The 27,287-nt window shown below is 34.0% G+C and overlaps 1 protein-coding gene across 1 annotated transcript; it reads right to left on the bottom strand.

Moving 5' to 3' along the window:
- Window positions 1,087-20,504, bottom strand: LOC109851557 (coatomer subunit delta-2). Its single transcript, XM_020421751.1, has 14 exons — window positions 20,468-20,504; window positions 20,323-20,386; window positions 20,173-20,228; window positions 19,392-19,431; window positions 18,216-18,439; window positions 17,184-17,426; window positions 15,719-15,887; window positions 11,485-11,786; window positions 3,177-3,363; window positions 2,913-3,066; window positions 2,468-2,530; window positions 2,268-2,305; window positions 2,149-2,207; window positions 1,087-1,453 (listed from the first exon to the last, which is right to left on the bottom strand). Exons 3-14 carry the CDS (start codon window positions 20,173-20,175, stop codon window positions 1,364-1,366), a joined length of 1,572 nt encoding a protein of 523 aa, XP_020277340.1. The 5' UTR covers window positions 20,176-20,228; window positions 20,323-20,386; window positions 20,468-20,504; the 3' UTR covers window positions 1,087-1,363.

Raw genomic sequence — 27,287 nt, 5'->3', positions numbered from 1 at the left:
GAGAAGTGAAGGGAAAGGAGAGCGGCAATTAAAAGGGTCAGAAACAGTGAAACTATTCCTCGTATGGTCGCAGTAACAAGAAGTCTGAAAGTAACCTTAAAAGGTCATGTGCCTTCCTCCCCTCGGCCTTCAACCAAACAAGAAGTCTGGAAGTAAATTCTGCCATTTCATCCCGTAACACTCAACTCCCTATTCTCTACTTTCCTCTATACCCTTACTCGATCAAAAAGACTAACGAAGAGTTAGTGACGGCTTCTTTTGTGTCTGTACGTGTGCGTATGACGATGGAGGTAAACTACCACATGATTTAGGAAAATGAGCAATCAAGAAAACAGAGTGGTAAAGTCGGTATACTCTGAGATGATTAGAATAAGAATAATTTTTTTTTTAATCAGCCATTTTGAGAATTTAATCAGCAAAAACAACCCAATTAGGAAAAAAATTTAGCAAAATCGACCGCTCGTCGAGAGAGAACGGTCGATTTTGGTGAAATACAATTTTTGCGATACACAGGACTGCTGATCCCGTGTAATTTAAAGCCTTAATTAAGCGGTCAAATTATACTAAACTAGTAATCCTGTCCATTTTCCATTTCCTTGGCATGGCTAATGATGAATTAGCAGGCACTAATTACAGGGGACTAGTACAATTACACGGGACTAGTACTAGTCCCGTGTAATTAAGAAAACCTCTTCAGCAAAATCAACCGTTTTCTAGCCACGAGGGCTAAAAACGATCGATTTTGCTCATTTTTAAGGAAGAAAGTCGGTTTTGCTAATTAAATTCTCAAAATGGTTGATTTCAAAACTTTCTCCTTAGAATAATGGATCTCACAAGTGTGCAACAACACAAGCATCACTCATTAGAGCAGCAGGGTGACCATCACCACTAGCTCACCTCTCAATAGAATCTAATGAAAACAAATATAAGATAACAACTAATTTTGGCAGATAAACTATCAAAAGACGGATAGGGGTTAAAATTCACAATGCTAGTCATGTCGAAATATATAAATCTCATCACTCTTATTTCTTAACAACTTATTTTATACTGTATATGCTTGTCAAATCAAACAGATGCCTAAGATGGAAAGATAGGCAAAATGGACCCACAAAGATCATATGGTACTGAAAGATAAAATTCCTGTAATGCAAGGTATCATTGATACAAACAGAACATTGAGACTCCGTTAAGCACATAAAAACTTCGATGTATATCTTTCACTCTTCCAAAACTAAAAGAAATAGCAAGAAAATAAAATGATCCACACAGTTAAACTCCTGAACAAAAAAGGAAACCCCTCATAGTTTAAAATCGAATCCACAACCAATGTCAAATGGGCAACCATTTTCCCCTTCTAAACTCAAACCACCTCGTAATTGTCTGCTATCAGCTGTATCCTTTGAGCATACTTTGGAGGAGGACCACCTCTAATCGGTATGACATTTCCAACCTGCAAAAAATTACAAATCTCATGTTAAATACATGGACATCTTCCAAATCGCTATCTCCGCCTCTTTAATCCGCAGTTTTTAAACCAAAAAACAAACATTGAGAAAATCCACAGTCAAAGGAAGACAATGGTGTATATATTGATGGTGAAAGCAAGCTAAAACGAGAACAATGAGTTGCAAACTGCAGCAACGATATCTTTAAAGGATTATTGATCATGGAGAAGCTTCCAAATCGCATGTGATACTTTATATAATTGCATAAAGGGGGAAGTCCAAAGAAGTAGGAACTAACAAAGAAATCTTTACAGGGCAATAAATAATAAAGTTTACCAAATTTAATGGAATAAACCCTAATTAATTATATCTAATTGATGAATAAACCCAAAAGGATGAGAGCTTCATGTTAGATCTAATGTGCTTACTTAGAACAGTCAATAGTGGTCCAATCACAAAACACAATATAAAAATATTAGATGGAAATAAAATAAACTTTGTGGCTCTCAAAAAAGGTGATTGGAGAGATGGAACAGGATACGTTTCACTGTAAAAAAAAAGACGGGAGAGGTCCTAATAACTCCTACTAAAGGATATAAAATGCTAAGAACAATTGCTACTTTACAAGAATTAAATTACCAAGGAATTACAGTGAATGCTATATGACAAATGCAAAAAAGCAGATAGTCAAGTGTGCAACCTTTACGTCACTGAAAGTGTTGGCAGCGGTAAACTTGATTGCGATGGGGAAGAATGAAGATGGATCAGCAGGAGGCACGACAAACTCCATGGATCTGATTGCGATGGGGAAGAATGAAGATGGATCAGCAGGAGGCACGACAAACTCCATGGATCCACTGTCAACAATGACAAGTTGAATGAATCATTTAAAAATCAGCAGGAGGCACGACAAACTCCATGGATCCACTGTCAACAATGACAAGTTGAATGAATCATTTAAAAATAAATATCTGAAAGAGCTCCCATTACAGATTTATTCCTAGACATGATTATATTACCTCCGGTTAGTGTTATCGACGAGAAGAATTGACCATTCCAATGTCGAATTCCTTGCATCATACCTGAAATTGAGATATCAAAGGACTGAACCACTGGTGGAAAAACTGATATTATCTTAATATATCTGAATCTAAATGGCCATTGTTCTACCTTACAATCTTGGCCAAAGTAAATAATGTACTGAAGACTTCAGATATTAAACTCCAAACAGGATAAATACATTTTCCTCATCAGTTAGAGAAATGGTGACAAGGATTCGTAAAATTCTAAAGTGGTTAAAATATTAATTCTGGCTTTTTTCATTCTAAAGCAATCACACAACACATACGCACACTCCACTCAACAGGTGGAAGGCATGTCCAATGCAAAATGGTTATGAAGAAGAAAACAAAGAATCAGAATTCAGAAGCTATATACATTACAAAAAGGAAACATCAACTTTACCTCCATTCTCCATCTATCTGCCTTACACTAGGTGGTTCTCGACTTGCAGGAAGAGGTATAGATATCAAAACATTATGCAGGTCAAACGTCTCGAAAGCTTCATATTCAATATTAACAAAGGTCTCACTTCCAGAAACAGTGGGCCAGCAGTTAACTGCACATAGATACAATCAATCAGTAAGCAGTGCTGAAAATGTTAAAATGAACATTGTTTAAGATAAGATGACATCAAAATGTAAAGATGACATCAAAATGTAAACCCACCAGTCAATGGCAAAGAGGCCTCATCCATGCCTTGGATTCTCCACTTGATCAAATTAACATCATTTTGACCAGTGGGGAAAGGCCTGTTTGGATCCTTCAGGCCTACTATATGATTGTTGTTGAACAACTCTTTGTTAATGTTAGGATGAGTCTTGAAGCTGAGACCAGGCATCTCTTGGTTTTCGATCTGAAAAATGCACATCATATACAAATTACTCAATAATCCACATATAAATAAAATTTTCAAAACAAAAAGGAAAAATCTTCACAGACGCAGCAAAGAGAACAAATCCTTCTACTACAAGAAAGCCTCCACCCCAAATTTTTGGAGACAGACATGAAATCTGAATTACAAAAATCTACGTTTTTCAGCTGACAACAAACTTTCTTTGTATTTAATTAGAAGAAAATATGCAGATATCTACAAGCTTTTCAACTGACAACAAACTTTCTTAATATGTAATGTAAACAAAACGTATAAAGGAACCGACATTATCATGTACTACTAGTAAGACTAACTACGACAAGATTGTAGGCGTCAAAAATTACCTATAGGTTCCTGCACGTAGCCCAAGACGATGAGAAAACGACAAACATCATTATCCGAGTCAGAAAGGATTATCTAAGTCAAAGAGGATCATCTGATGCCGTAGATAAGCTAACGAGCGCACAAAGCAAGTCAGCGAAGCGTACGAGTCAATGAAACGACAAAGTGCGCAATACGGCAGAACAAGACAAGTCCGGAGAAGCCCCTGGTAGCCGAGCCACCTCGAAGTGTCTCGGCCAAGGCAAGGCCGAGCCACCTTGAGGTGGCTCACGCCTAGAAGTTCCCGAAACATGTTTTTGACAGTTTTCTCGAGATTTGATCGTTCTACCGCCTCCCTAACTACCTTAGAATCATCCCTGAATATGGTTAAGCAGTTATTAACTGAGGATAAAGTTAATTCATCAATTCTTATCTTGAAATGCTGCATCCGGAGCCTATAAATACAAACCTAGGGCCCCTACACACAGGAGATCTGAAATTTGGAGCTTGGAGGCGAGGTGTTGTCCCTGTGAGAGCAGACCCACGAATTTTAGAGAGAGGCTAGCGAGATCTCGGCGAACTTCAGCACAAAGAGGAAGATTTCGAGAGATCTGAAACCCCTTCAGCAACCTTCCGTTTGTTTCCTTGAGATCAGAATTCATTTTGATCTTAAGAAGAGTATAATCTCACTTTGTTGAGGTTATTTACTTCAGTTCTTGTTTTCTTTGTGAAACGAGATCAACCGGATCTGAAACTCGGCGGTCCACAGATCAAAGAGTCTCTAACACAGGCAAAGATCTCACGCAAGCAGCGACTGATAAACGATCATGCGTGTTTCTAGGAGATCATATCTGTTTGTTTTATTTGTGTAGAAAAGTCTTATAAAAAGACTCCTTTTGAATCTATTGTAATCGATAAACGTTGTAACGAATTCCGCAAATAAAAATATTTACGACGCAAACGCGCCGGCGACCACTGTGGGAGCCAACTGTCTCGTCTCACAGCCGAGACTGTCGTGTCGCAACCGAAGATCAAGATCCCGGTTGATTCAGCGGTCAAGTACGAGTTCGACGAAGCCAAGTTCGAGGAATATTTCTCCTCGTCTTCATCAAAATTCTCCTCCCTACAAATGCGAAAAGATATTGTCTTTGAAAGAGGCGTATTCACTGATGAAGGCTATAAGTGACTTCTCTCAAATCAATGAGTTATCCAATCAAAGTACGCCAACTCTGACGAAGAGGGCTCGTCAGAGGCGACGCTAACGCCAAACTCATCAAATCGCCAAGGCATTGGAACAAGTCGACGGGGTTCGATATTACGCAAACTTGAAGTCCAGGAGGCGTCAAGCAACCGAATTAATTCAACAGCGCGTTGCTAACAAATCCTCCAAGCCATCAACGGAAGAATAGATCCTAATCAGAAGGAACCATTCAACCCGGAAGGAGCGTATCCAAAGGCGCTATGCACGTGCCGCACATGCTCGCACCCTTTTGCAAAAGGCACAAGACACGAAGGAAGATGTGGCCAAAAAACCATAAAAACCACGTCAAGTCTGGAGGCCAAAGTCCAAAACAGCATCAAAAATAACTCCGACAGCGGCCGAAAAGATCAGAAATCCCGAGTCACTTCAAGGTGACTCGGCCAAGCGCAGGTCATTCCACGTTGACTCGACCAAGTGCGGGTCACTGCAGGGTGACTCGCGCCAAGCCCGAGTCACCTCAAGGTGTCTCGCGCCTAATTCGCCTCCCGTAGCCATTTCTCCGCTTTCGTCAAGTCTCGTTCTTGTTTCAGTTGATCACGTACCTCCGGAGAAGTCTCACGGCAGCGTTGACCTGTCGAAATTCAAGGTTACGACGGCGTACCGTCTTGATCCTTCGCACGAAGATCGAGACAAAGCTTCAGTAAACAAAACCCGAGTAGTTCCTCAGACTGGTGGTCGTACAAACACTCCTGTCAAGCCAAAAGCCACTCAAAGGTGTTTCGTCGCCTCCAAACAAATCGGGACACCTCCTTGTGCATGTTCGTGCAACGTGCACAAGAGGACTCCTAGCATCAATCGTCTGGGGGTTCGTATTAAAACCCAAGAGTCCGTTAAGGTTCCACGCTCGTAATGGGGTAGTCTTAAATGTGCGACTCCTGATGCGACCTTGAATCGTTCAAAGGAGACAACAAATCGTCCTGAGAATATCAACAAGATTCTTCATCCCTAAAAGAAGACGTGTCCGTCAAAAGACAACGTTATACTTGGGACATCACACTAACAAACGATGAATTACTCCAATGAGTTATACCATCAGGCTGGGAGTGTGAACAAATCTCAAAATAAGGATGTCCGAGAAACCAGCTCTCACTGTCCATGTGGGTGATCTATCAAAACAGTATTATCAAAATGTAGTTGCCCTAGGACCATTTCACAAAGGGTCTCGATATTCAAGAAACTTATCACCAAAACGTCAAAGCCTAAGTCAAGATGTTTCCACGAGAGAAAATCTACCGTCCAGGATGATGGATTCTCTAAAATCACCAACATGGTTGACAAAAAAAAGTCTGTGATTGTTTCAAACGGCCCTAATCCTGACTTTTCTCCCGAAAGAAAAGTCAATTCAAGGATAACCCAACGAATGTCTCGGCTCCAGCTAGAAACCATCGGACATAAGGATTACCCGAGGATGCACGAAAGACTGTCTTCGAAAGACGAACTGTCGGATACTTGCTCCACAATCTCCTCTAACGATACAATATCCAGCATGGGGGAAGCAGGGAGTCGTTCACAATCACTCCCGACCTAGAGGCTCAAATGCTTCAAGAGGCTTTAGCTCGATAGCGAGAGGAACTCTGAGCTGAAATGAAGATGGAAATAGAGTTGACCATATGACGGATAAGAGGGCAACATGATCAACAACTCCAGACGGTGTCAAATCAGCAAGCTGAATCCAGCCGTCGAACTCAGAACGTCGTAGATAACAGTGATCCAGAAAAGGACGAAGTCATCAAGACTGATACACCCCTTGATAACACTGGGGGTGATTCAATTGCACCCCTCAATAACACTAGGGGTGGCCCAATTACTTCTTCTCAACATCGCTCTAAGAAAAATGAAGGCGATAACAAGATGATGCAAGAGCTGGAAGATAAGGTCAACACCTTGCTATCGGCTCAAGAAGTGAAGAGAACCGACATTCCGTGTCCATATCCAAGAAAGTGGGTTTCAATCCGTACCCGACGAAATTCAATCTAATTAATTTCACGTCATTTGCTGGGAGAGGCTCACCCACTCAGCACTTAATCTACTTCAAGTCTCATCTAGGAGTGATCTCCGAAAATAAACCCCTGATGATTCAGTCATTCGTGGGCACCCTTCGCGAGACGGCCTTCGATTGGTATCGACGTCTCAAGCCGGAGGGCATCAACTGTTAGGACGACATGGAAAGCTCGTTCCTCAACAACTTCTTCGACGATGACACTAAAGTGTTGATCGGAGCTCTTCTGGATGAGAAGCAGGACGATGAGTCAGTTGATAGTTTTGTCAAACGCTTCCGTAATAAGGCAATGAATTAGAGGAATCCTGTCACAGAGGAGTTCATATTGCAGATATGTCACAACAATCTCTCTATCGATGTCCCGTAAGTCCTAGGGTCGTACCATCCAAAACTTAAAAAGAGTTAAAAATACGTGTTGAACAGGCCGAACGTTTTCCCAAAAAGAAAAAAGTCGAGAGGCCAACCGACGGCTAAGGCACCTGCAACTGCTGTCAACATTCATCAACAACCTTGAAGGCAACAATAGACTCTTAATCCAAAGTTCCAGGAGGAGTATTCTTTCGAAAATGATGAAGTTCTAACCATCTTCAAGTACCTCCTCGCCAACAACAAAATCAAGCCGTCACCTATTAAAAATCAGGAGGAAGCAAACAAGACCTCAGATCCGAAGTACTATGCATATCACGAGAGGGTTCATCACCCCCATCAAGGCTTGTATTACTCTGAAAAATAGCATTCAAGCATTGGTTGACATCGGTATCATGATGGCAAAATAAGCCAAATGAGAACGGCATCCTTCGACTGGTATATGAGGCTAAACTGCTCCCCACACTCCGATGAGTATACGAGTATAAACTGCATCTTCGTGAACCTCCGACGGGTATATGAGGCTAAACTGATTCCCGAAACTCCGAAGAGTATATGAGTATAAACTGATTCTCTACGCTCCAACGCCTTAAGAACTTAAACTGTATAGACTCCAGTTAACGTATGACGGTATGAGGTATGAGTATAAACTGTGTTCACGCCGGTCAATGTGTTGCAATGAAAGTCAACGCCAGTCAACGCGTGATAATGAAAGTTAGTGTCAGGCAACGCGTTGCAATGAAGGTCAATGTTGATCAACACATCGATATTTTTGCCAAAATAAGGCTCAATGGCAATATAATGAGGGTCGACGCTAGTCGACGCTAGTCAACGATTCGATAATTTTGCCGAAACAAGGCTCAGGAAAATTCCAGGTCAAAGGATAATCCCGGGAAGTTCAATCGTGATTCAGATACCAAATCCCGACGAAGACGACCATCTCAACGTCGATTCAACGACACGAGCTAATTCAGAAATCCACACCGGTTTCAGTTTAAAATTTCAACAACGACCAGACGATAAATACAGCACCAGAAGAATTTCAGCTATTCGAGAAAATACTGAATAGACTGAAAGCTGAATAAATCAATTAATTAAAGGTTGGGCGTATCATATCCAAAGTATTTCAGCCTTCACTATAAAAGAATAAGACAAAAACATTTTGAAGGGAGTATTTATAGGTGTCAAAAATTATTTATAGGTTCCTACACGCAGCCCGAGACGATGAGAAAACAACGAACGTCATTATCCGAGTCAAAGAGGATCATCTGATGCCATAGAGAAGCTAACGAGCGCACAAAGCAAGTCAGTGAAGCGTACGAGTCAACGAAACGACCAAGTGCGCAATACGACAGAACAAGACACCTCGAAGTGGCTCGGCCAAGGCCAGGTGGCTCGGTCAAGGCCGAGCCACCTCGAGGTGGCTCGCACCCAGAAGTTCCTGAAACGCGTTTTTAACAGCTTTCTCAGGATTTGATCGTTCTACTGCCTTCCTAACTACCTTGGATCATCTCTGAACATGATTAAGCGGTTATTAACTGAGAATAAGGTCAAATCATCAATTTCTATCTTAAAACACTGCATCCAGAGCCTATAAATACAAGCGTATGGCCCCTACACACAGGAGATCTGAAATTTGGAGCTTGAAGGCGAGGTGTTGTCCTTGTGAGAGCAGACCCACAAATTTCAAAGAGAGGCTAGCGAGATCTCGGTGAACTTCAACATAAAGAGGAAGATTTCGAGAGATCTGGAACCCCTTTAGCAACCTTCAGTTTGTTTCCTTAAGATCAGAATTCATTTTAATCTTAAGAAGAGTATAATCTCACTCAGTGTTGTAAATAGCGACCAATAGCGGGGCTATAGCGGCGCGAATAGCGGTCGCGGCCCTTCAGCGCTACGCGTAGGGGTTTCGCGGCTGGCTTAAGCGGGAAAATCCGCTATTCATTCGAATAGCGCGTAAAAGCGGATTTTAGCGGGTTAAAAACGGATTTTCGCGGTTAAAAATGGATTTTCGCGGTTAAAAGCGGATTTTTGTTGTTAAAAGCCGCTAAACCCGCTAAACCCGCTATCACACATATTATGATGCTATATTTCTTGAATTTCTTCATAGTTTCATTCATACAACAAGCTTATTAATTGTTATTTATTGATAATACAAGAAATTTACAACTAATTGAATTTTTAGATTTTTTTATGAATTTTCTTATTATTTAGGATATTTAAATATATTTAAATTTGACCGCTATTTGACTGTGCGCTATTTGTCACGATTTTGCCGCAATAGCCCGATATAGCCTTAGCGGTACCTCGCCGCGACGCGCCGCGATCCGCTATCAGCAACCTTGATCTCACTTTGTTGAGGTTATTTACTTCGGTTCTTGTTTCCTTTGTGAAACGAGATCAACCGGATCTGATACTCGACGGTCCACGGATCAAAGAGTTCCCGACACAGGAAAAGATCTCACGCAAGCAGCGATTAATAAACGATCATGCGTGTGTTTCTAGGAGATCATATTTGTTATTTTTATTTGTGTAGAAAAGTCCTATAAAAAGGCTCATTTTGAATCTATTGTAATCGATAAACATTGTAATGGATTCCGCGAATAAAAATATTTCCGATGCAAACAAAGATGATGCAAGGTGGCTACCGAGATTGTTACTGTTTATCCATCATCACTTATTGATTACAAAGAAAACCCTATTTCTTACTTCATATTTGTTTGTTTTATTTGTGTAGAAAAGTCTTATAAAAAGGCTCCTTTTGAATCTATTGTAATCGATAAACGTTGTAATGGATTCCGCAAATAAAAAAAATTTCCGATGCAAACAAAGATGATGCAAGGTGGCTACCGAGATTGTTACTGATTATCCATCATCACTTATTGATTACAAAGAAAACCCTATTTCTTACTTCATATGAAAATTGAATATTTACACTTAGAATAAATGAAATTACAAAAGGATACTGAAGGATAAACACTCTATGAAGTCAAACCTTAAAAAAACAAAATGCAGCCAAAGTAGCATTTTATGAGAGAAATGCAGTTACAAAGGAAGGCCTTTTTTATAATAGGTGTTTCTTAAAAACATGGGAACCAACATGTCAGTTAACCTGTCAAAGAAGAATGTATAGATATATTTTCCACAATGGTGCTCCTTGAGAATTAAAAAAGCAAGCTCACATAGGCATTGTTTTAAATATCCCCGACATGGCCCGATATATCCTTTTATAGGACTTGCCGCAACCGATATGGTCTTTAAATATCCTTTACCACTTTTTGGCTATTTTGAGTGATAAATCCCCGATATGGCCGATATATTAGCCGATATGTGGACCAATATATCTTTTTATATAGCTTGTTGCAAAATAATATACCGTGTTTGGAATTTTTGGGCGAGATATCAAGATTTTCCCATTATATCAAATGACATTTTGCCCTAAAAAAAGCAGATCGAATGTTGCAACGTTGCTTTGCACTTTTGTTTGTTTTAGAAGGTTGATTAGCGATCCTAAACATATATTATTCATATTTTGTATGCTTAAATTTCATTACATATGTTGAGATTACATTTTAATGCAGTATACTATGTATGCAAACATTCATTATAGCATTCCGATATTTACTACATATCCCTGATATTTTCCCGATATCCGCAATCCGATATGAATTTTGGCCATCCGATATTTCCCCGATATCCGATATTTAAAACATTGCACATAGGTTGCAATTTGCAAACAGGAAAAAGTAACTATCAAAAACCTTCCCAGATATACGACTGATAGCAAAGAGAGAAAGAATGGACCTAAAATCATGATTTTCTTTGTAGTTATATTGGTGATGTAAATGCATCTAAGCATATAAATCAATAAAATAAACAGAAGGTGAAAACATCAAGGAACAAAAACATTCTGATGTTAGATTCTGCAATTCGGAAAAATGTGTATTTTCTTGAAATATTAATCAGTCAAAGGCATTCGTTTAATTTACACTAATGCCAGTTATCCAGGTCGAAGGTATGCTTGATCTTCAGAAGCCACTAAAGTACGACAATGAAAAAGCATATTAATCTCACAGGAAGATATATGATACATGTTTTTTTTGGGGTGTGTGTGGGGGGGTGAAGGAATTGAGAGAGAGAGAGAGAGAGAGAGAACCTGAAATTGAACTAGCCCATCTTCCTGGTTAAGTATTTGGACAGAAAGGGTGCCTTGAACATCAAAGTTACTAACCAAACCATCTCTCCTAACTACAACATTGAGCCTTTCTTCAATAGTTAATGTAATGGGATCTGTCAGTGGAAGAGATGACCTGGACTGCAAAGCAACAGGTGGCACATCCTCAAGAATAACTTCCCCTTCAGCTTTGAGTGAATTCATTAACTGACTTGTCTTTTGTGTCTTGCCAAGCTGCATACCAAGACCTTTAGAGGGAGCTGTCGCAGTTGAAGGTGGACGGCCTGGATTTTCAGATAGCTTCTTAGGAAAAACAAGAAAGCAATAATAAAACACATGATAATTTGAGGTTTTAATAGCTAAAAGATGAGAACAAGTTTTGTGGATAAGAAGCTATGGCGCTTAAAATATAAATGACATAGAAGCCAAAGTATAACTGTGTATGAAATTATTAAGTGATATATGAATCTCAACTAGTATGATATAAGAATAATGCACAAGACTGGTACAGAAACATACCAAGTAATTTTGCGTGTTGTCACTTGTTCACAGAGTGCCCACACACACTATGTTCCAATATATCATTCATTTAAGATGAATCAAGATTTTCAGGTCTATAGAAATGGCAAACATAATATGATATATAGACCTTGAAAAAGAATCAAAATCGAATCTGATTGGACAAATTTTTAAAATCAACCGTTTGTTAACTTTAATAGGCAAAATCGACCTTGTCAAAAAAATATAAGCAAAATCGACCGCACAGGACTACTAGTCCCGTGCAGTCCCTATCTCCTTCCTCACCACCTACCCATCTCTCTCTCTCTCCTCACTCACCTACCCCCCTCTCCTCCCGCAAGCCGCCCCCTCTCCTCCCTCGTCCTCATCTACTCCCACTGCCCGTCTCTACAACTTCATCATCAAGTGCCAACTCGTCCTCATCTACTCCCACTGCCCGTCTCTACAACTTCATCATCAAGTGCCAACTGGCGGTATCGCTGTCATCACCAACCATGAAGGGATGTTACTTGAGATCAAGAACATCAGTAGAAGAGATGTTACTTGAGGTGTCATAGCCAACCATGAAGGGATGTTACTTGAGATCAAGAACATCAGTAGAAGAGATGTTACTTGAGGTGTCATAGTTAAAGCCGATCAACTTGGGCAAATGTTTGAGTAGTGATCGAGTACCAAGACCTGAAAGTTCTCTATCGAAGGCTACAATCACTGGATTGGCTTCAATTGTTTTCTTAGCTGCTCTTGTATGTCTAATTCATGTTTTCGTACACCAAAGTAAAAGATACTCTCTCTGAATAAAACCCCTTCATGGATCAGCGACTTACTGAAGAGACGGGAGGTGGTGATGAGGTCTCTGTCGAAGAGATGTTACTTGGAAGAGGAAGAGCTTGAAGAAGCAGTCTACCATGGAAGGGGAGAAGCCGGTGTACGAAGGAGAAGAGAGATGGAGGCCTCGTTGGGAGAGGTGAGGATGTCGGGGTCGTCACGAGAGACGGCATGGAGGCGGGAGAGGATGACGAGAAGCTTGTCGGGGAGGGAGCCGATGGGGTTGGAGAGGGAGGCGAGGGCATCGGGGGTGGCTTGCGGGAGGAGAGGGGGTTAGGTGAGTGCGGAGAGAGAGATGGGCAGGTGGTGAGGAGGGAGATAGGGACTGCACGGGACTAGTAGTCCCGTGCGGTCGATTTTGCTGATTTTTTTTTGACACGGTCGATTTTGCTTATTAAAGTTAAAAAACGGTTGATTTTAAAAATTTGTCCAATCTGATTCACTGAAACAAATTTTTATGTCTAGGACTTGATTGGGGTTTTTATACTTAGTTATAAATTAAATTGATTTTACAAGAGAACCCGAATAGAATTGAAACTATACCCAAAAAAAGTTAAGGATAAGCTAACTCATTTACAAAATCAATGATCCCAAAGCTCAGGGTAAAGGGTTTAAAGAGAGCCAGGCACCCAACAACATGAATTCAGACATACTTCATTGTTCACTGACGTACAAATCTCCCTTCTCCAGGATGTTGCTCCATGAGTTCAATTAAGCAACACGATGTTGTCGGTTTAACTTTACAACTATTATCTGATGATACCATTAAACTCATAACATTTTGCAAGTGGTAACGGTGATGTCCATACTCATGAATATCCCAAAAAAAACACAGTTTATATTGTCAGTCCTGCATCCAATACCATGTAAATGTAATTCTGAAGAACAATTCATTTTGCTGCAACTCAGGCTGAATAATCTTGCAAATTAAGATATTATTTCTTCTAGCAAAGAATTTTACCGCCACTTGAAATGGTTTTTCTCTTCCTATGAATTGCACTATTTTGCATAATTTACGTTTAATACTACTAGTATAGTGCACGTGCATTGCACGTGGACATATTTGTTTTATGTTCTAATACTTTACACAATTCATTATTTAATTAATGGAAGAGTTTTATTTTGAATGTAATTATAACAACATTTAACGCACGTGGACATATTTGCTTTATGTTCTAATACTTTACACAATTTATTATTTAATTAATGAAAAAGTTTCATTTTGAATGTAATTATAACAACATTTAAGGACTTATTTGTAATTTTCTTACAATTTAGATCATATACTTCTTTCAATCTTCTTAAGATTTAAGTTTTGACCTATATAGGGGTTTATCTGTAAAAAAATTATAAAATTTCAATATTTTTCTATAAATATATGGAATTTCAATGGTCTTTTTGAAAATTATGAAGATCCATGATTGTTTGGGGAAAAATTCAGGGTTATTTTGTGAACATTGGCAAATCATGAAATACCCAAAAGATACAATTTTTTTAATCTTAAAATAGTGCATCTAATCTTTACTATATACTACTTTATGCACTATACTACCATGGATCTTCAAATTATTAAATAATGAATTGTGTATAATGAATTGTGTAAAGTATTAGTATAGTGCACGTGCGTTGGTTCTAAATTCTTTTGGTTCTATTTGTTCTATATAGTATATCCATGGTAGTATAGTGCATAAAGTATAGTATATCCAAACTATACAAACAATTTATAGTATAGTGCATAAAGTATAGTATATCCAAACTATACAAACAATTTAGCATATTTACAAACATGCCTAGGAGTTGGAAACCAATTTACATGCTAAGTTAGCATATTTACAAACATGCCTAGGAGTTGGAAACCAATTTACATGCTAAGGCAAAAACATATACGAATATGGAAGGGGGAAAACCAATTAGGAGTCAGCTTCACCAGTTTTTTCTCTGCTCTCTAAATTGTTACACCGATGCTTCCATTACCATCTCCTCATTCAATTCGATTGTACTCCACCAGTGATGTTACCATTGACACACTCACACTTCTTGCGATTTGTAAGTGATGTAGTTGTGTCTCCTTGCTTTTCAATATGAATAAATTTTGATTAAAAGTTAGAATTTTGGTTAGAGAAAATTGATAAGATTCTATAGTAATTTATAGTGATTTATAGAAGATGAATAGTTGTAACGTTTTTCATTATTAGTGTGTAATGTCAAGACTTAGTGGGGAAATGTTATAATAGTAATTTATAATGATTTATGGAAGATGAATAGTTATAACGTTTTTTTCATTATTAGTGTGTAATGTCAAGACTTAGTGGGGGAATGTTATTAGTGGGTGGTTAAATGAAATTTTGATGCTAATAAATAGGGAGGTTATGAAAAATTAAGTATGTATATATCTTAATGTATGCATGTATGGATGTGCTAGAGATGTATGCATGTATATGTTTCGGAGGGTATTTTTGGAAGAAATGTTAACATGGCAACACACTTTTATAATAGTATTAGATATATATATCTTAATGTATGCATGTATGGATGTGCTAGAGATGTATGCATGTATGTGTTTCGGAGGGTATTTTTGGAAGAAATGTTTTAACATGGCAACACACTTTTATAAGTATTAGATATTAGATTATTACATAATGAGTTTATATAAGAGAATGTACGTTGAACATACAAGTCGTCAGAAAGAAGAGTCATTAAAGTGAATGAAGTACTATAATCTAAAATACAACCAACAATTAAGCTTGTTACATAGACAAAGGAAACAAAATTATCAAGCATGTCACTACATGCAAAGATCAAGTCGAACAGAATGATTCTAAGAAATTTAACGATGCTTTTAGGAGATAAACAGAAGCCATAGAGTTAAAACCTTTAGACTTGCTAGAGAATGATTCCACATCTGAGCTTAATCCGAAGCCAGAACCACTTCCAAAACCGCCACTGTTGCTAGAAATACTCATGTCACTGAAACTACTTTCAATTCTTCTCGGACCTGACATAGCCATAAATCCTCCTTTATCTCCTCTGTTCTTCTCAATCTGCGACATTATGAAAAAAATCATAAACATAACATCATTCTGCAATGTATTTTTCAAGATAATGTTAAACGCTATTGAAATAAAAGGGAAATATGCAACAAATACACAACATAGATAACTATTAAAACATATGTAGAGCATTGGATATGACACGATTGTTGAAGACAAAATTAGCATAGATGCGTAAGAAGAAATTTTTAGTTAAAATTCAAATTGATTAACCAGAGATATATGCTTCATTGTTGGGGTTTCACATTGTATGTGCATGTCAAACATAAAGGTCTGTGCATAAATGATTAGGCAGTCTCAATTGATCAAGAGGATGATCTCTAATTATCCACATCTCTTTCTCTAGCTCATCTATTTATGTGACTATATTGTGCTTGCAGAACTATGAAAATTAGTGGGTTAGCGATTCACTTGAACAACCTAGATAGCAAATGAAAAGATGAGTTATGCAACAAGGAACATGAAATGATGCTGGTAGAGGAAGAAGATGAAACAGCATCTTGTGATGGCCAGGCAGAAATAGATGATAAACCATGGAAACCAATTTAGTTTTTTCTTAGTAGAGAATTTAGTTACCAATATGGCCGAGAATGAGGTGAAAAACATAATTTAATAGTACTCATTTTGATTAGTAAGCCTACGTGAGTTTGAGAACAAGGTTCTGGTCAAGTGACCTATGGCCAAGAGGAAGACTTGGCATGGAACTGCAAGGCATGATTCTTTGCAACATTAGCTTTAGTGACCACAGATTTAACCTAAGAAAAACAAGGTTCAAGTAAAACGCCTGATATCTCATGATTCAATTTCCATGGTAACATTCCATGAAGGCGCACAACCAAGAATAAATTTTAGAAAAGGATTTATAGCTCTTACTTGACGTCAGTGGCATAGAATGGTCATTCTATTGACTATCATGAAGAAAATAATAATAATAATAATAATAATAATAATAACAAGCGACTCTCATGAACAACAAAGTTCATTTTTTACATTCTGAAAGTCTCGTGAAAAATAGAGTATATGTGAATTCAATTTGTATAGTTGATCAGATATCATAAACCTTTATCCAGAATGTTGAGGATGTCCTTGTCCTAAACCAACTGATTCAGAATCATTAATCAGAAAAAAATCATTCAATTATTAATTGTGTAAACAACTAATTTGTTTGATATATTGATCTGGCCAGATGATCAGTATTAATATTCTCAAACCACAGTTTTAACCTAATGCGAGTTGAAAAGATTAGAAAATTACATAGGAATATTACATATTCATGGAAATACAAACCTTGCTTTTGTCAATCTCGCTAGCCTTCCGCTTCATGACATCTTTAGTTTCATTTATCTTGCTCTGCATGAGTAGTTTATGCAACCTTTCCTCGTGACTTTCCATTTCACAGTACTGCTTAACTTGCGCAACTGTCACATTTTCTTTGTGTCCGAGAGAAATAGCTTCATCAAAGGCAAAAATCAGCTCAAAAGCCATCTTGCAAACACCTTCTTCATCTAAACTGGGTGCATATTCAGGTACCTAAAAAGATTAAAGGATGATTCAATATTAACCTTCACATGTAACATGGAGAAATCCAACTATATTTTTTGATAAAAAAAGGAACATTAAACTCCATTCAATACCATAGTGACAAATTCTATATATGGTACTATATCACTTCACTTGCATACTTTTTACTAGTCCGCACTAGATAAGATGACGTATGTGGCAATAACTAACTTTTTTAAGTGCTCACCTTGACCAAGTACCCGAAAAAATGAAAATACCAACAGTTTCTAAACAATTTCATGCAGGGTGTGCATGTTTTGCAGCATGTATAGCTGCAGCAATCCTAGAACAACGGAGGCAATGTTTGACGCAATGCTTTCTTCCTGCTGCCGAAAGAGTTATGCAACAAGAAGTTAAGTTGCAGAAAAGTGTTTTCAGTAAAATGACTCGCAGAATACCTGCCTGCAAATCATTTTGCAAATCTTACTGTAACATCTGCTGCTACTGTTTTGATTTGGGCGTCCTATGTCATAATCAACACTAATCTTTGGGTTGACTTTCAAACAAATGAAAGGAAAATTTTTCCTTCTCTTGCAGTTCCAAGCCAGCAACAAGCAGAAGTATATAGAACACTACACATATATACGCATGTTTATAATATTCAAAAAGATTTTAGCAGTTACTAAAAACTTCTTTAAGAAATTATCATTGTGATACACCAACAAAATGCAAGGAGAGATTACAATATCATGAATGCATGGAATAGTGCTCGAGCTATAATTAAAATTTAAAACTCAGTGTAAGGCAAAAGAAGTATACCAGTTTGGATAGCAGTCTCAGTGTATCCAGGTCTTCAAGAATGTTACTTTGTTTGTTGGTCACAAGCAGCAGATAAAGTAGTTCAATTGGTTGGTAAACATAGCGAACGTTCTCAGTCTCTACATAAGTGTGTTGCTTTCCAGTTCCCACTAACTTGGGAAATGCTGCAAGCAGTCCTTCTATCCTTATTCTGGACATATCAACAAACTGTCTCGAAACAAGTGCTGCAGTTCAGCCAAAATGAAATGCGAGTTCAGTTGATTCATTTTCTAATAATCAACAGATAAAATTGGGTAAATGAGATTTGACGATGGCCCCAGGATTAAACTGACACAATAGACACCCAATCCCATTCTTATGTTATGCTAGCAGATTTGCAATATGATTTAGTAATGCGTGTAATGTAGAAAAGAAATATCCATAGCAGCAAGAGTTACAAACTTAGTTAGGTAGCTCAATTTTTTTCAGAGAACAAATTGATCTTAATTTTTAGCAGTTACAGATGATAGAATATTGAACCAAGTTTCAAGACAATAAAGATTAGTGTATGATATAGTGAATGTTTGTTTGTACTTAAAATGTTGGGAAAGAAATGTAGATGTAGGAGATTAAAGAGAATAATGTGTCAAAAAGATCATTTGATGAAAAATAAGTGTACTTTATTAGCTTTATAAACTCACAAGAATTCCTCCTAAAAACATGGGTAACTGAGAAAAACCAAATGGGTGCTACAGGAGGTCCTAGGTTGAAGATCGGGTTAGAACTCAGACTAAAGAAGTACTCAAAAGGATGCCAACACCATAGAAATAGAAGAAAAATGTAACAAAAAAATATATAGATTCAGTGCATGCCAACAAATTTGCAATATTGACGAGGATGGGAAATCGCAAACAACAGAATATGGTGGTTTCAATTTCTGGCCTACTATATTAAAAGGGGGAAAATAGCAATTTATAGGATTCCACTCTTTACTTGAAATTAGCACATATTGATTAAAATCCTTAAATTTTAAGTCATAAATGTCCTTTGTCCATGGTACAGCGTGTCTTTACCACCTACAGAAGTGAAATTTTTCTTTATATATTGCACTATTATAACTCATAAACCAACACATTAACGAGTATAAGAAAATAAGAGAAAGCATGCAACTTCCATTAAGAGACAGAAAAAACCCACCTTTGCCAGTCTTGCTAATGATAGAAGCTGCAAGGACCACCTGCACATAGAGAAATTCTCAGAAATAAGAAAAAAAAATCTTTTTTCTCAAACTTGAAACAATATAAACATAAAAGTCAATACAATAAATAGTGTGCATTTGGGGTATTTGCATCGCACATAAACTATAAATCATGCATCAAAGCCATTTAACCCTATTTCCCTATTAGAATCTCCAATGCAATAGTAATAGGCATTGCATATTCCATTAGAATTTTGTCATATCAGACCCTAAATTCTTTCTTAATTCTAAGTTAGGGCCCCAAATCTTTGTTTATGATTTACACCCCCAAATCTATTAAGTTATTGAATAACACCCCACAGCCAGTTCCACCCATGATTGTTACCTTAGTATGGATGGATAACTCTCGAAATTAATAGATGTAAGGTATTTATTTTATTTAGAACTAATAATAACTGAAGCCTGAATTTAGGGTCTAATACAACAAAATTTTAGTTCTAAAGAGTGTTATTAAGAACAACTTGATATATTAGCAATGTAAATTAGAATTATGAAGATCTAGAGGCCTAAAATATGAAACTCAGAAAGAATTTAGGGTCTAATATGACAAAAAAACAACTCTATTATTACACCAGAATTATAATATTCATCAAAGTTTAAAATCTCATCCTCACTGATCCCCTATCAAATGCCAACATCATCCTCATAATCACATTCAGAAAAGTCCTTACGATCACATTCGGAAAAGTTCTAATTTAAGAAGATGTAAACGACTATTACCATCGTGATGATGATAGAAACAACAGATTGATGTAAAGCCCCAATCAATTTATGCCCTGAAAAGGAAAATAAACACGAAATTGATCTATTTAGATCGAAGATATGAGGTTTAGAATTACAATAATGATTAGAAAATGAAAGATCGCTCACCTAGGGTTTGAGGTTTGCTGGAGATCTCGTAACTCGAAGAGAGAAATAGAGCGAGATCTGGGATCTGGAAACAAAAGAGGGGATTTACTTCATCTTAAGGGGCTGTTTGGTTGTTCTCCGTAAAAAATCGGAAATGGAAACTCACCTTTCAAACTCGTTTCAAAATATTTCAACACATTTCCGGTATTTTTTTTTTGGAACGACATTATGGTCACGTGAGAAACAAATCTACCCACAACCACCGACCTACAACCACAATAGTAATGGTAATAGTCTTTCGATTTTTTTTTTTTTTTTTTGTTATGGTAATAGTCTTTCGATTTTTTTTTTTTTTTTTTGTGTTTGTTTGAACATAAAAAAATGTAAATCAGCGGCAATACTAACAGTATTTTTAGCAATTAAATAATATATTTTATTCACGGTCACTGTTTTAATAGTTTTTTAGTAATTAAAAATTCATTGAAGTGACATTTCCAAGTGTTTTCCGAGGTTTTTGGTGTGAAAACACTTTTCTCAAAAATCTGATGTGGCATTCTACGTAGCACACTCATTTTTTTAAATCACAAAACAAAACAAACATGTGATTTAAAAATCGGTTGAAACCAAAATCCTACGTGGCAGTGGGGATTTCTTAAAATCTGACGTGGCGGGAGGGTTTTCTCATTTTTTTTTAGCGAACAAACAGCCCCTAAGTGGAGAGGACGACGATGTAAAGTTTTGGTATGGTTTCGGTTTGCATCTAACTTAGCCCATTTCGTCACTATTGGGTTGGGCTGTGGCGGTTCCGTTTTCTTTATGGAAAAATTACATCAGTGGGCGACGGGCCGAGGCCGGTTCGGGCGCTGACGAATGAAAGGAACCGTCCCGTCGGGTTTAAATCCGGGTCAGGTCAGCGATCGGGCTGCGTCGGTCAACAGTGGGACGTGCTATTTTTCTATTCCGGGTCTAGATTGGACCAGCCCGCCCATGATCCGCCTAGAGCGGCCGGGTCGGAACGGCCACAGAGCGAATGGGTGTGGGTCCAACTGTGGATATTATAATTCCAACTCGTGGGTTTTAAATTTTTTTATTAATTTATAAACTATATTAATTTTATTTTTAATCTATTAAATCATTAGTTAATGGCTAAATATCATTTGAGTTTTCGAGAGTGATTGAGTTTCCAAGGATCAGTCGTACTAAGCATATAGCGGGATATCATTTGAACTTTTGGTTAGGTCATGGGTGGGTTCGGTGAAAATCTCTAGTTTGTGCTTGTTCATATGATCGTCTCGAGATGTGGCGATTGGAGATGTGACACGTTAACTCTTCTTCGATGGGTGGAGGATCGCTTTCTCGACTATCAAAAAAGAGTGGGAGAATGATTGATCATTTATGTGATACAATTACAATGCATTGTTTTCTTCCTTATTATTTGTAAGAGTTTGGGTAAGGATAGTTAGAAGTCGGTAGTTAAGCTTTAGTTTTAGTTGCTTATGTCAAAAATTATATTTCCAAGTTGGGCCGGGCCGGGTCGATAGTGGGCCGGTTCAAGGTGGTTCGGGTCGATTTCTCTTGTCCCGGGTCTAGAGCTGGACCAAGCCCAGCTTGTGACATGCGTATATCGCGGCCGGGTCGACACTGCCCGCTGCGGCTGGGCGGGTCGTGACTCATGTCGGCGCAGGGAACCAGGTCAGTAGACGACCGGGTGAAGACGAGCCGTGAACGCAATCCTACCTGCATCCCTTCTCCTAAAATTTTATAAGTGATATCCTATCGCCTTCCTTTTCAGTTTTATTAGTTAAGGTTCTGTTTGGATACCATGGTGATTTACTTGTTTCCATGATGTTTTTGCCAAAAACAAAACACCATGTGTTTGGAAACCATTAGTGTTTTTGAGCTAAATCATCCTCAAACCAAAAAAACAAGACTTATTTCAAAACACCTTTTAGGTGTTTTTAAGTTTAGTGTTTTGGTTTTGAATTTGAGAAGATATTAATATAATATCTAACATAATATATTAAATATAATTAATATAGAGTTATTATCAACATTCTTATTATATTATATGTATACTATACCATATTATAGTTAATTTAATATATTAGTAATATTTATTAAATAATATAAAAATATAATAAATCAAATATCTTATATAATAATATAACAACATATTAAATACCAATATTTAATATATTAATAATGTATTATATAATAAATAAACAATAATAAAATATAAATAAACTAATAAAAATAGTAAAAAAGTTATTGATAGTAAGTAATAATATAATAATATACTATACAGTAGTATAATCACTATAATAATATTAAATTTTTAATAAATAAATTGTAATAAATTAATAATTATAAAATATTATATAATAGTAACATATTTATATTTAATAATAACATAACAATATAATAATATTATTATAATAACATATTTTATAGTAAATATAATATAATATATAAAATATTAATATATTCTGTAATAAATAATATAATTTATTATACAGTAAAATAATTTTTAATAATAAAAAAAAATTATTTCTAACAAATGTTAATGTAAAAATAATATATTCATAATATAATAATATTTATTGATATCGTAAATATTAATATATTATTAAAGTACTATTAATAAACTCTAACATATTAAAAACTATAATATATTATATAATATTAAGATATTTATAATATATTAATTTATTAATAACATAATATTAACATTATTAATAATATCATATTATATGAATAATATTATAATATTATATTATATTAAAAATAGTATAATATTATATTAATAGTAAAATAACATTATTATAAAAATATTAATATAATATACAATATTATATAATATAAAATAATTTATAATATTTTAATTTATTATAACATACTATATACAACAATAACAAATTGATTTATCAAAATAATTAAATATATAATTATTTGAAAATAATATGTAATAGTTATAATATAATAATAATATAATATAACTCGTTAAAGTACAATATAATATTATAATACATTATACAATATTATATTGCATTACATTTAATACTTATAATACCATAATAATGTAAACTAAATAACTGTAGCAGATCGGTTACTGTAGCAGTTCGAAAATGGTACTGTAGCAGGCGAGTTACTGTAGCACCCCAGAAAATTCAAAACAGGAGAATTAAAAAAGGGCGGGAATACTGTAGCAAAAAAAAACCCCGTGCTTTGCACGGACAACAGACTAGTTTATGGAAATAGCACTCCCCCCTCGGGTCGAAAACGTATTTCTAGGGCTACATTTGGATCCCCGTGTGTTTTACTTCTTCCCATGTTGTTTTTGTTAAAAATAAAACATTATGCGTTTAGAAACTATGATATTTTTTGATCTAAATTATCCTCAAACCAAAAACACAACATTTGTTTCGGAACACCTTTTAGATATTTTAAGTTTTGTGTTTTGGTTTTTTTAAGTTTGAGAAAGTTTTAATATAATATCTAACATAATATATTAAATATAATTAATATAGAGTTATTATCAACATGCTTATTATATTATACTATAATATACTATACTATAGTTACGTTGATATATTAATAATATTTATTAAATAATATAAAAATATAATAAATAAAATATCTTATATAATAATATAATAACATATTAAATACCAAAATTTAATATGTTAATAATGTATTATATAATAAATAAACTAATAAAAAATAATAAAAAAGTTATTGATAATAAATAATAACATAATAATGATATAATAATATACTATACAATAGTATAATCACTATAATATTATTATATTTTTACTTTTAATAAATAAATTATATAAATTAATAATTATAAAATATTATGTAATAGTAACATATTTAATAATAACATAACAATATAATAATATTATTATAATAACATATTGTATAGTAAATAAAATATAATATATATAATATAATATTAAAATATTATGTAATAAATAATATAATTTATTATAAAGTAAAATAAGTTTTAATAATATAATAATTTATTGCTAACAAATGTTAATGTAAAAATAATATATTCATAATATAATAATATTTATTTATATCATAAATACTAATATATTATTAAAGTACTATTAATAACTGTAACATATTAAAAACTATAATATGTTATATAATATTAAAATATTAATAATATATTAATTTATTAATAACATACTAGTAATATCATAATATTAATATTATTAATAATATTATATTATATGAATAATAGTATAATATTATATTAATAATAAAATAATATTATTATAAAAATATTAATATAATATACAACAATAACAAATTGATTTATCAAAATAATTAAATATATAATTATTTGAAAATAATATGTAATAGTTATAATATAATAATAATATAATATAACTCGTTAAAGTACAATATAATATTATAATACATTATACAATATTATATTGCATTACATTTAATACTTATAATACCATAATAATGTAAACTAAATAACTGTAGCAGATCGGTTACTGTAGCAGTTCGAAAATGGTACTGTAGCAGGCGAGTTACTGTAGCACCCCAGAAAATTCAAAACAGGAGAATTAAAAAAGGGCGGGAATACTGTAGCAAAAAAAAACCCCGTGCTTTGCACGGACAACAGACTAGTTTATGGAAATAGCACTCCCCCCTCGGGTCGAAAACGTATTTCTAGGGCTACATTTGGATCCCCGTGTGTTTTACTTCTTCCCATGTTGTTTTTGTTAAAAATAAAACATTATGCGTTTAGAAACTATGATATTTTTTGATCTAAATTATCCTCAAACCAAAAACACAACATTTGTTTCGGAACACCTTTTAGATATTTTAAGTTTTGTGTTTTGGTTTTTTTAAGTTTGAGAAAGTTTTAATATAATATCTAACATAATATATTAAATATAATTAATATAGAGTTATTATCAACATGCTTATTATATTATACTATAATATACTATACTATAGTTACGTTGATATATTAATAATATTTATTAAATAATATAAAAATATAATAAATAAAATATCTTATATAATAATATAATAACATATTAAATACCAAAATTTAATATGTTAATAATGTATTATATAATAAATAAACTAATAAAAAATAATAAAAAAGTTATTGATAATAAATAATAACATAATAATGATATAATAATATACTATACAATAGTATAATCACTATAATATTATTATATTTTTACTTTTAATAAATAAATTATATAAATTAATAATTATAAAATATTATGTAATAGTAACATATTTAATAATAACATAACAATATAATAATATTATTATAATAACATATTGTATAGTAAATAAAATATAATATATATAATATAATATTAAAATATTATGTAATAAATAATATAATTTATTATAAAGTAAAATAAGTTTTAATAATATAATAATTTATTGCTAACAAATGTTAATGTAAAAATAATATATTCATAATATAATAATATTTATTTATATCATAAATACTAATATATTATTAAAGTACTATTAATAACTGTAACATATTAAAAACTATAATATGTTATATAATATTAAAATATTAATAATATATTAATTTATTAATAACATACTAGTAATATCATAATATTAATATTATTAATAATATTATATTATATGAATAATAGTATAATATTATATTAAAAATAAAATAACATTATTATAAAAATAAATTAATATTATTATAATATTATAATAATATATAATAATTATAATATAATATAACTCATTAAAGTATAATATTATTACATTATATAACATTATATTGCATTATATGTAATACTTATAATACTATAATAATGTAAACTAAAAATTATAATATTTTTTATTTATAATATATTTTATTATAATTAATATATTATATATTAATAATATGTTTAATACTAATGTTATAATAAGTCAAACTAGTGTTATTAACCAAAAAATACTTAACATGGTGTTTTTAAAACAATTTAAGAGAAAAACACAACAACATGACGTTTTTCTACAAAAACTCAAGAAGGAAAACACCATGATATCCAAAACGAAGCCTAAGTAATCATCATAAGTTTTAAATTTGATTGTCTGTTTTCAATCTATATAACAATCATATACACGTTTACCTAGACATAGATAGATTATCCATATTCTATATTATAGTCTTTAACATCCAAACTAACTTTGAAGAACTTGAAATGAATAAATTTAAACTATCGTTTTTAAAATATTAGTCAGGATGCCTGAGAATCTTGCAATGCTTAGGGGAAGCTTAGTAGCTTACCCAGTTTTGCAAAATAGAAATGCCCTGTTATATGTTAAGGCTACTTTTTAAAATAATAATAATAAAAAATACTTCGGTAAGATGTCCGCTTAATTCGGAAAAAAGCATCATCGGGCATTTTCCTTGTTTAGCAAAGTATTTTACCGGAGTGTATGGTTCAATTTCTATAAATTATAAATTATTTATAGGAAAAAGAAAACACCGAAAATATAAATTTCTTTGTATTTCTATAAAATTTGTAGGAAAATTTTATAGAACTCAAAGAGTACCATATTTCTTGTTTTTTGCTATTTCTTTGTTTGGTTTAAAGTATGAAAAAATTCCTAACTTTATAAAAAATATGTTGTTGTTTTTTTCTTTTGTTTGGTTGGATATAACTTTATAGAAAATAGCTTCTTAACAATGCACATGAGAAATCACATGGGAACGATACTGGTGTACTTAATTAATTTTTTAATATATACATCAGATTTTTTGGTATTTTTTGCCCATTTTTAGTGAAAAATGATTTCTATAAATTGTACAGATTTATGTACTTTACAGAAAACTTTTCTATAAATTCAATGTTAAACCAAATACAATTTATGAAAATCTACAGAAATATATTATTTATGATAACGCCATTGTCAGGTGTTTTCTCAAAACTTTTCCATAAAATAGGTGAACCAAACACCCCTTAAGTTGAACTTAC

This window comes from Asparagus officinalis, chromosome 8 (assembly GCF_001876935.1).
Source record: "Asparagus officinalis chromosome 8, Aspof.V1, whole genome shotgun sequence".
Lineage (NCBI taxonomy): Eukaryota > Viridiplantae > Streptophyta > Magnoliopsida > Asparagales > Asparagaceae > Asparagus > Asparagus officinalis.
Note: the sequence above shows the minus strand (reverse complement) of the source record. Positions and strands in the feature narration are given on the sequence as shown.

Bases quoted from the DNA above. Each gene is read 5' to 3' on its own strand.
- LOC109851557 (XM_020421751.1), bottom strand. The intron at 18,440-19,391 runs GTGGGTTTTTTC...GCTGAACTGCAG, and splicing joins CATTAGCAAGACTGGCAAAG to CACTTGTTTCGAGACAGTTT. The intron at 3,364-11,484 runs GTTCTCTCTCTC...TGCATTTTTCAG, and splicing joins ATGGGCTAGTTCAATTTCAG to ATCGAAAACCAAGAGATGCC.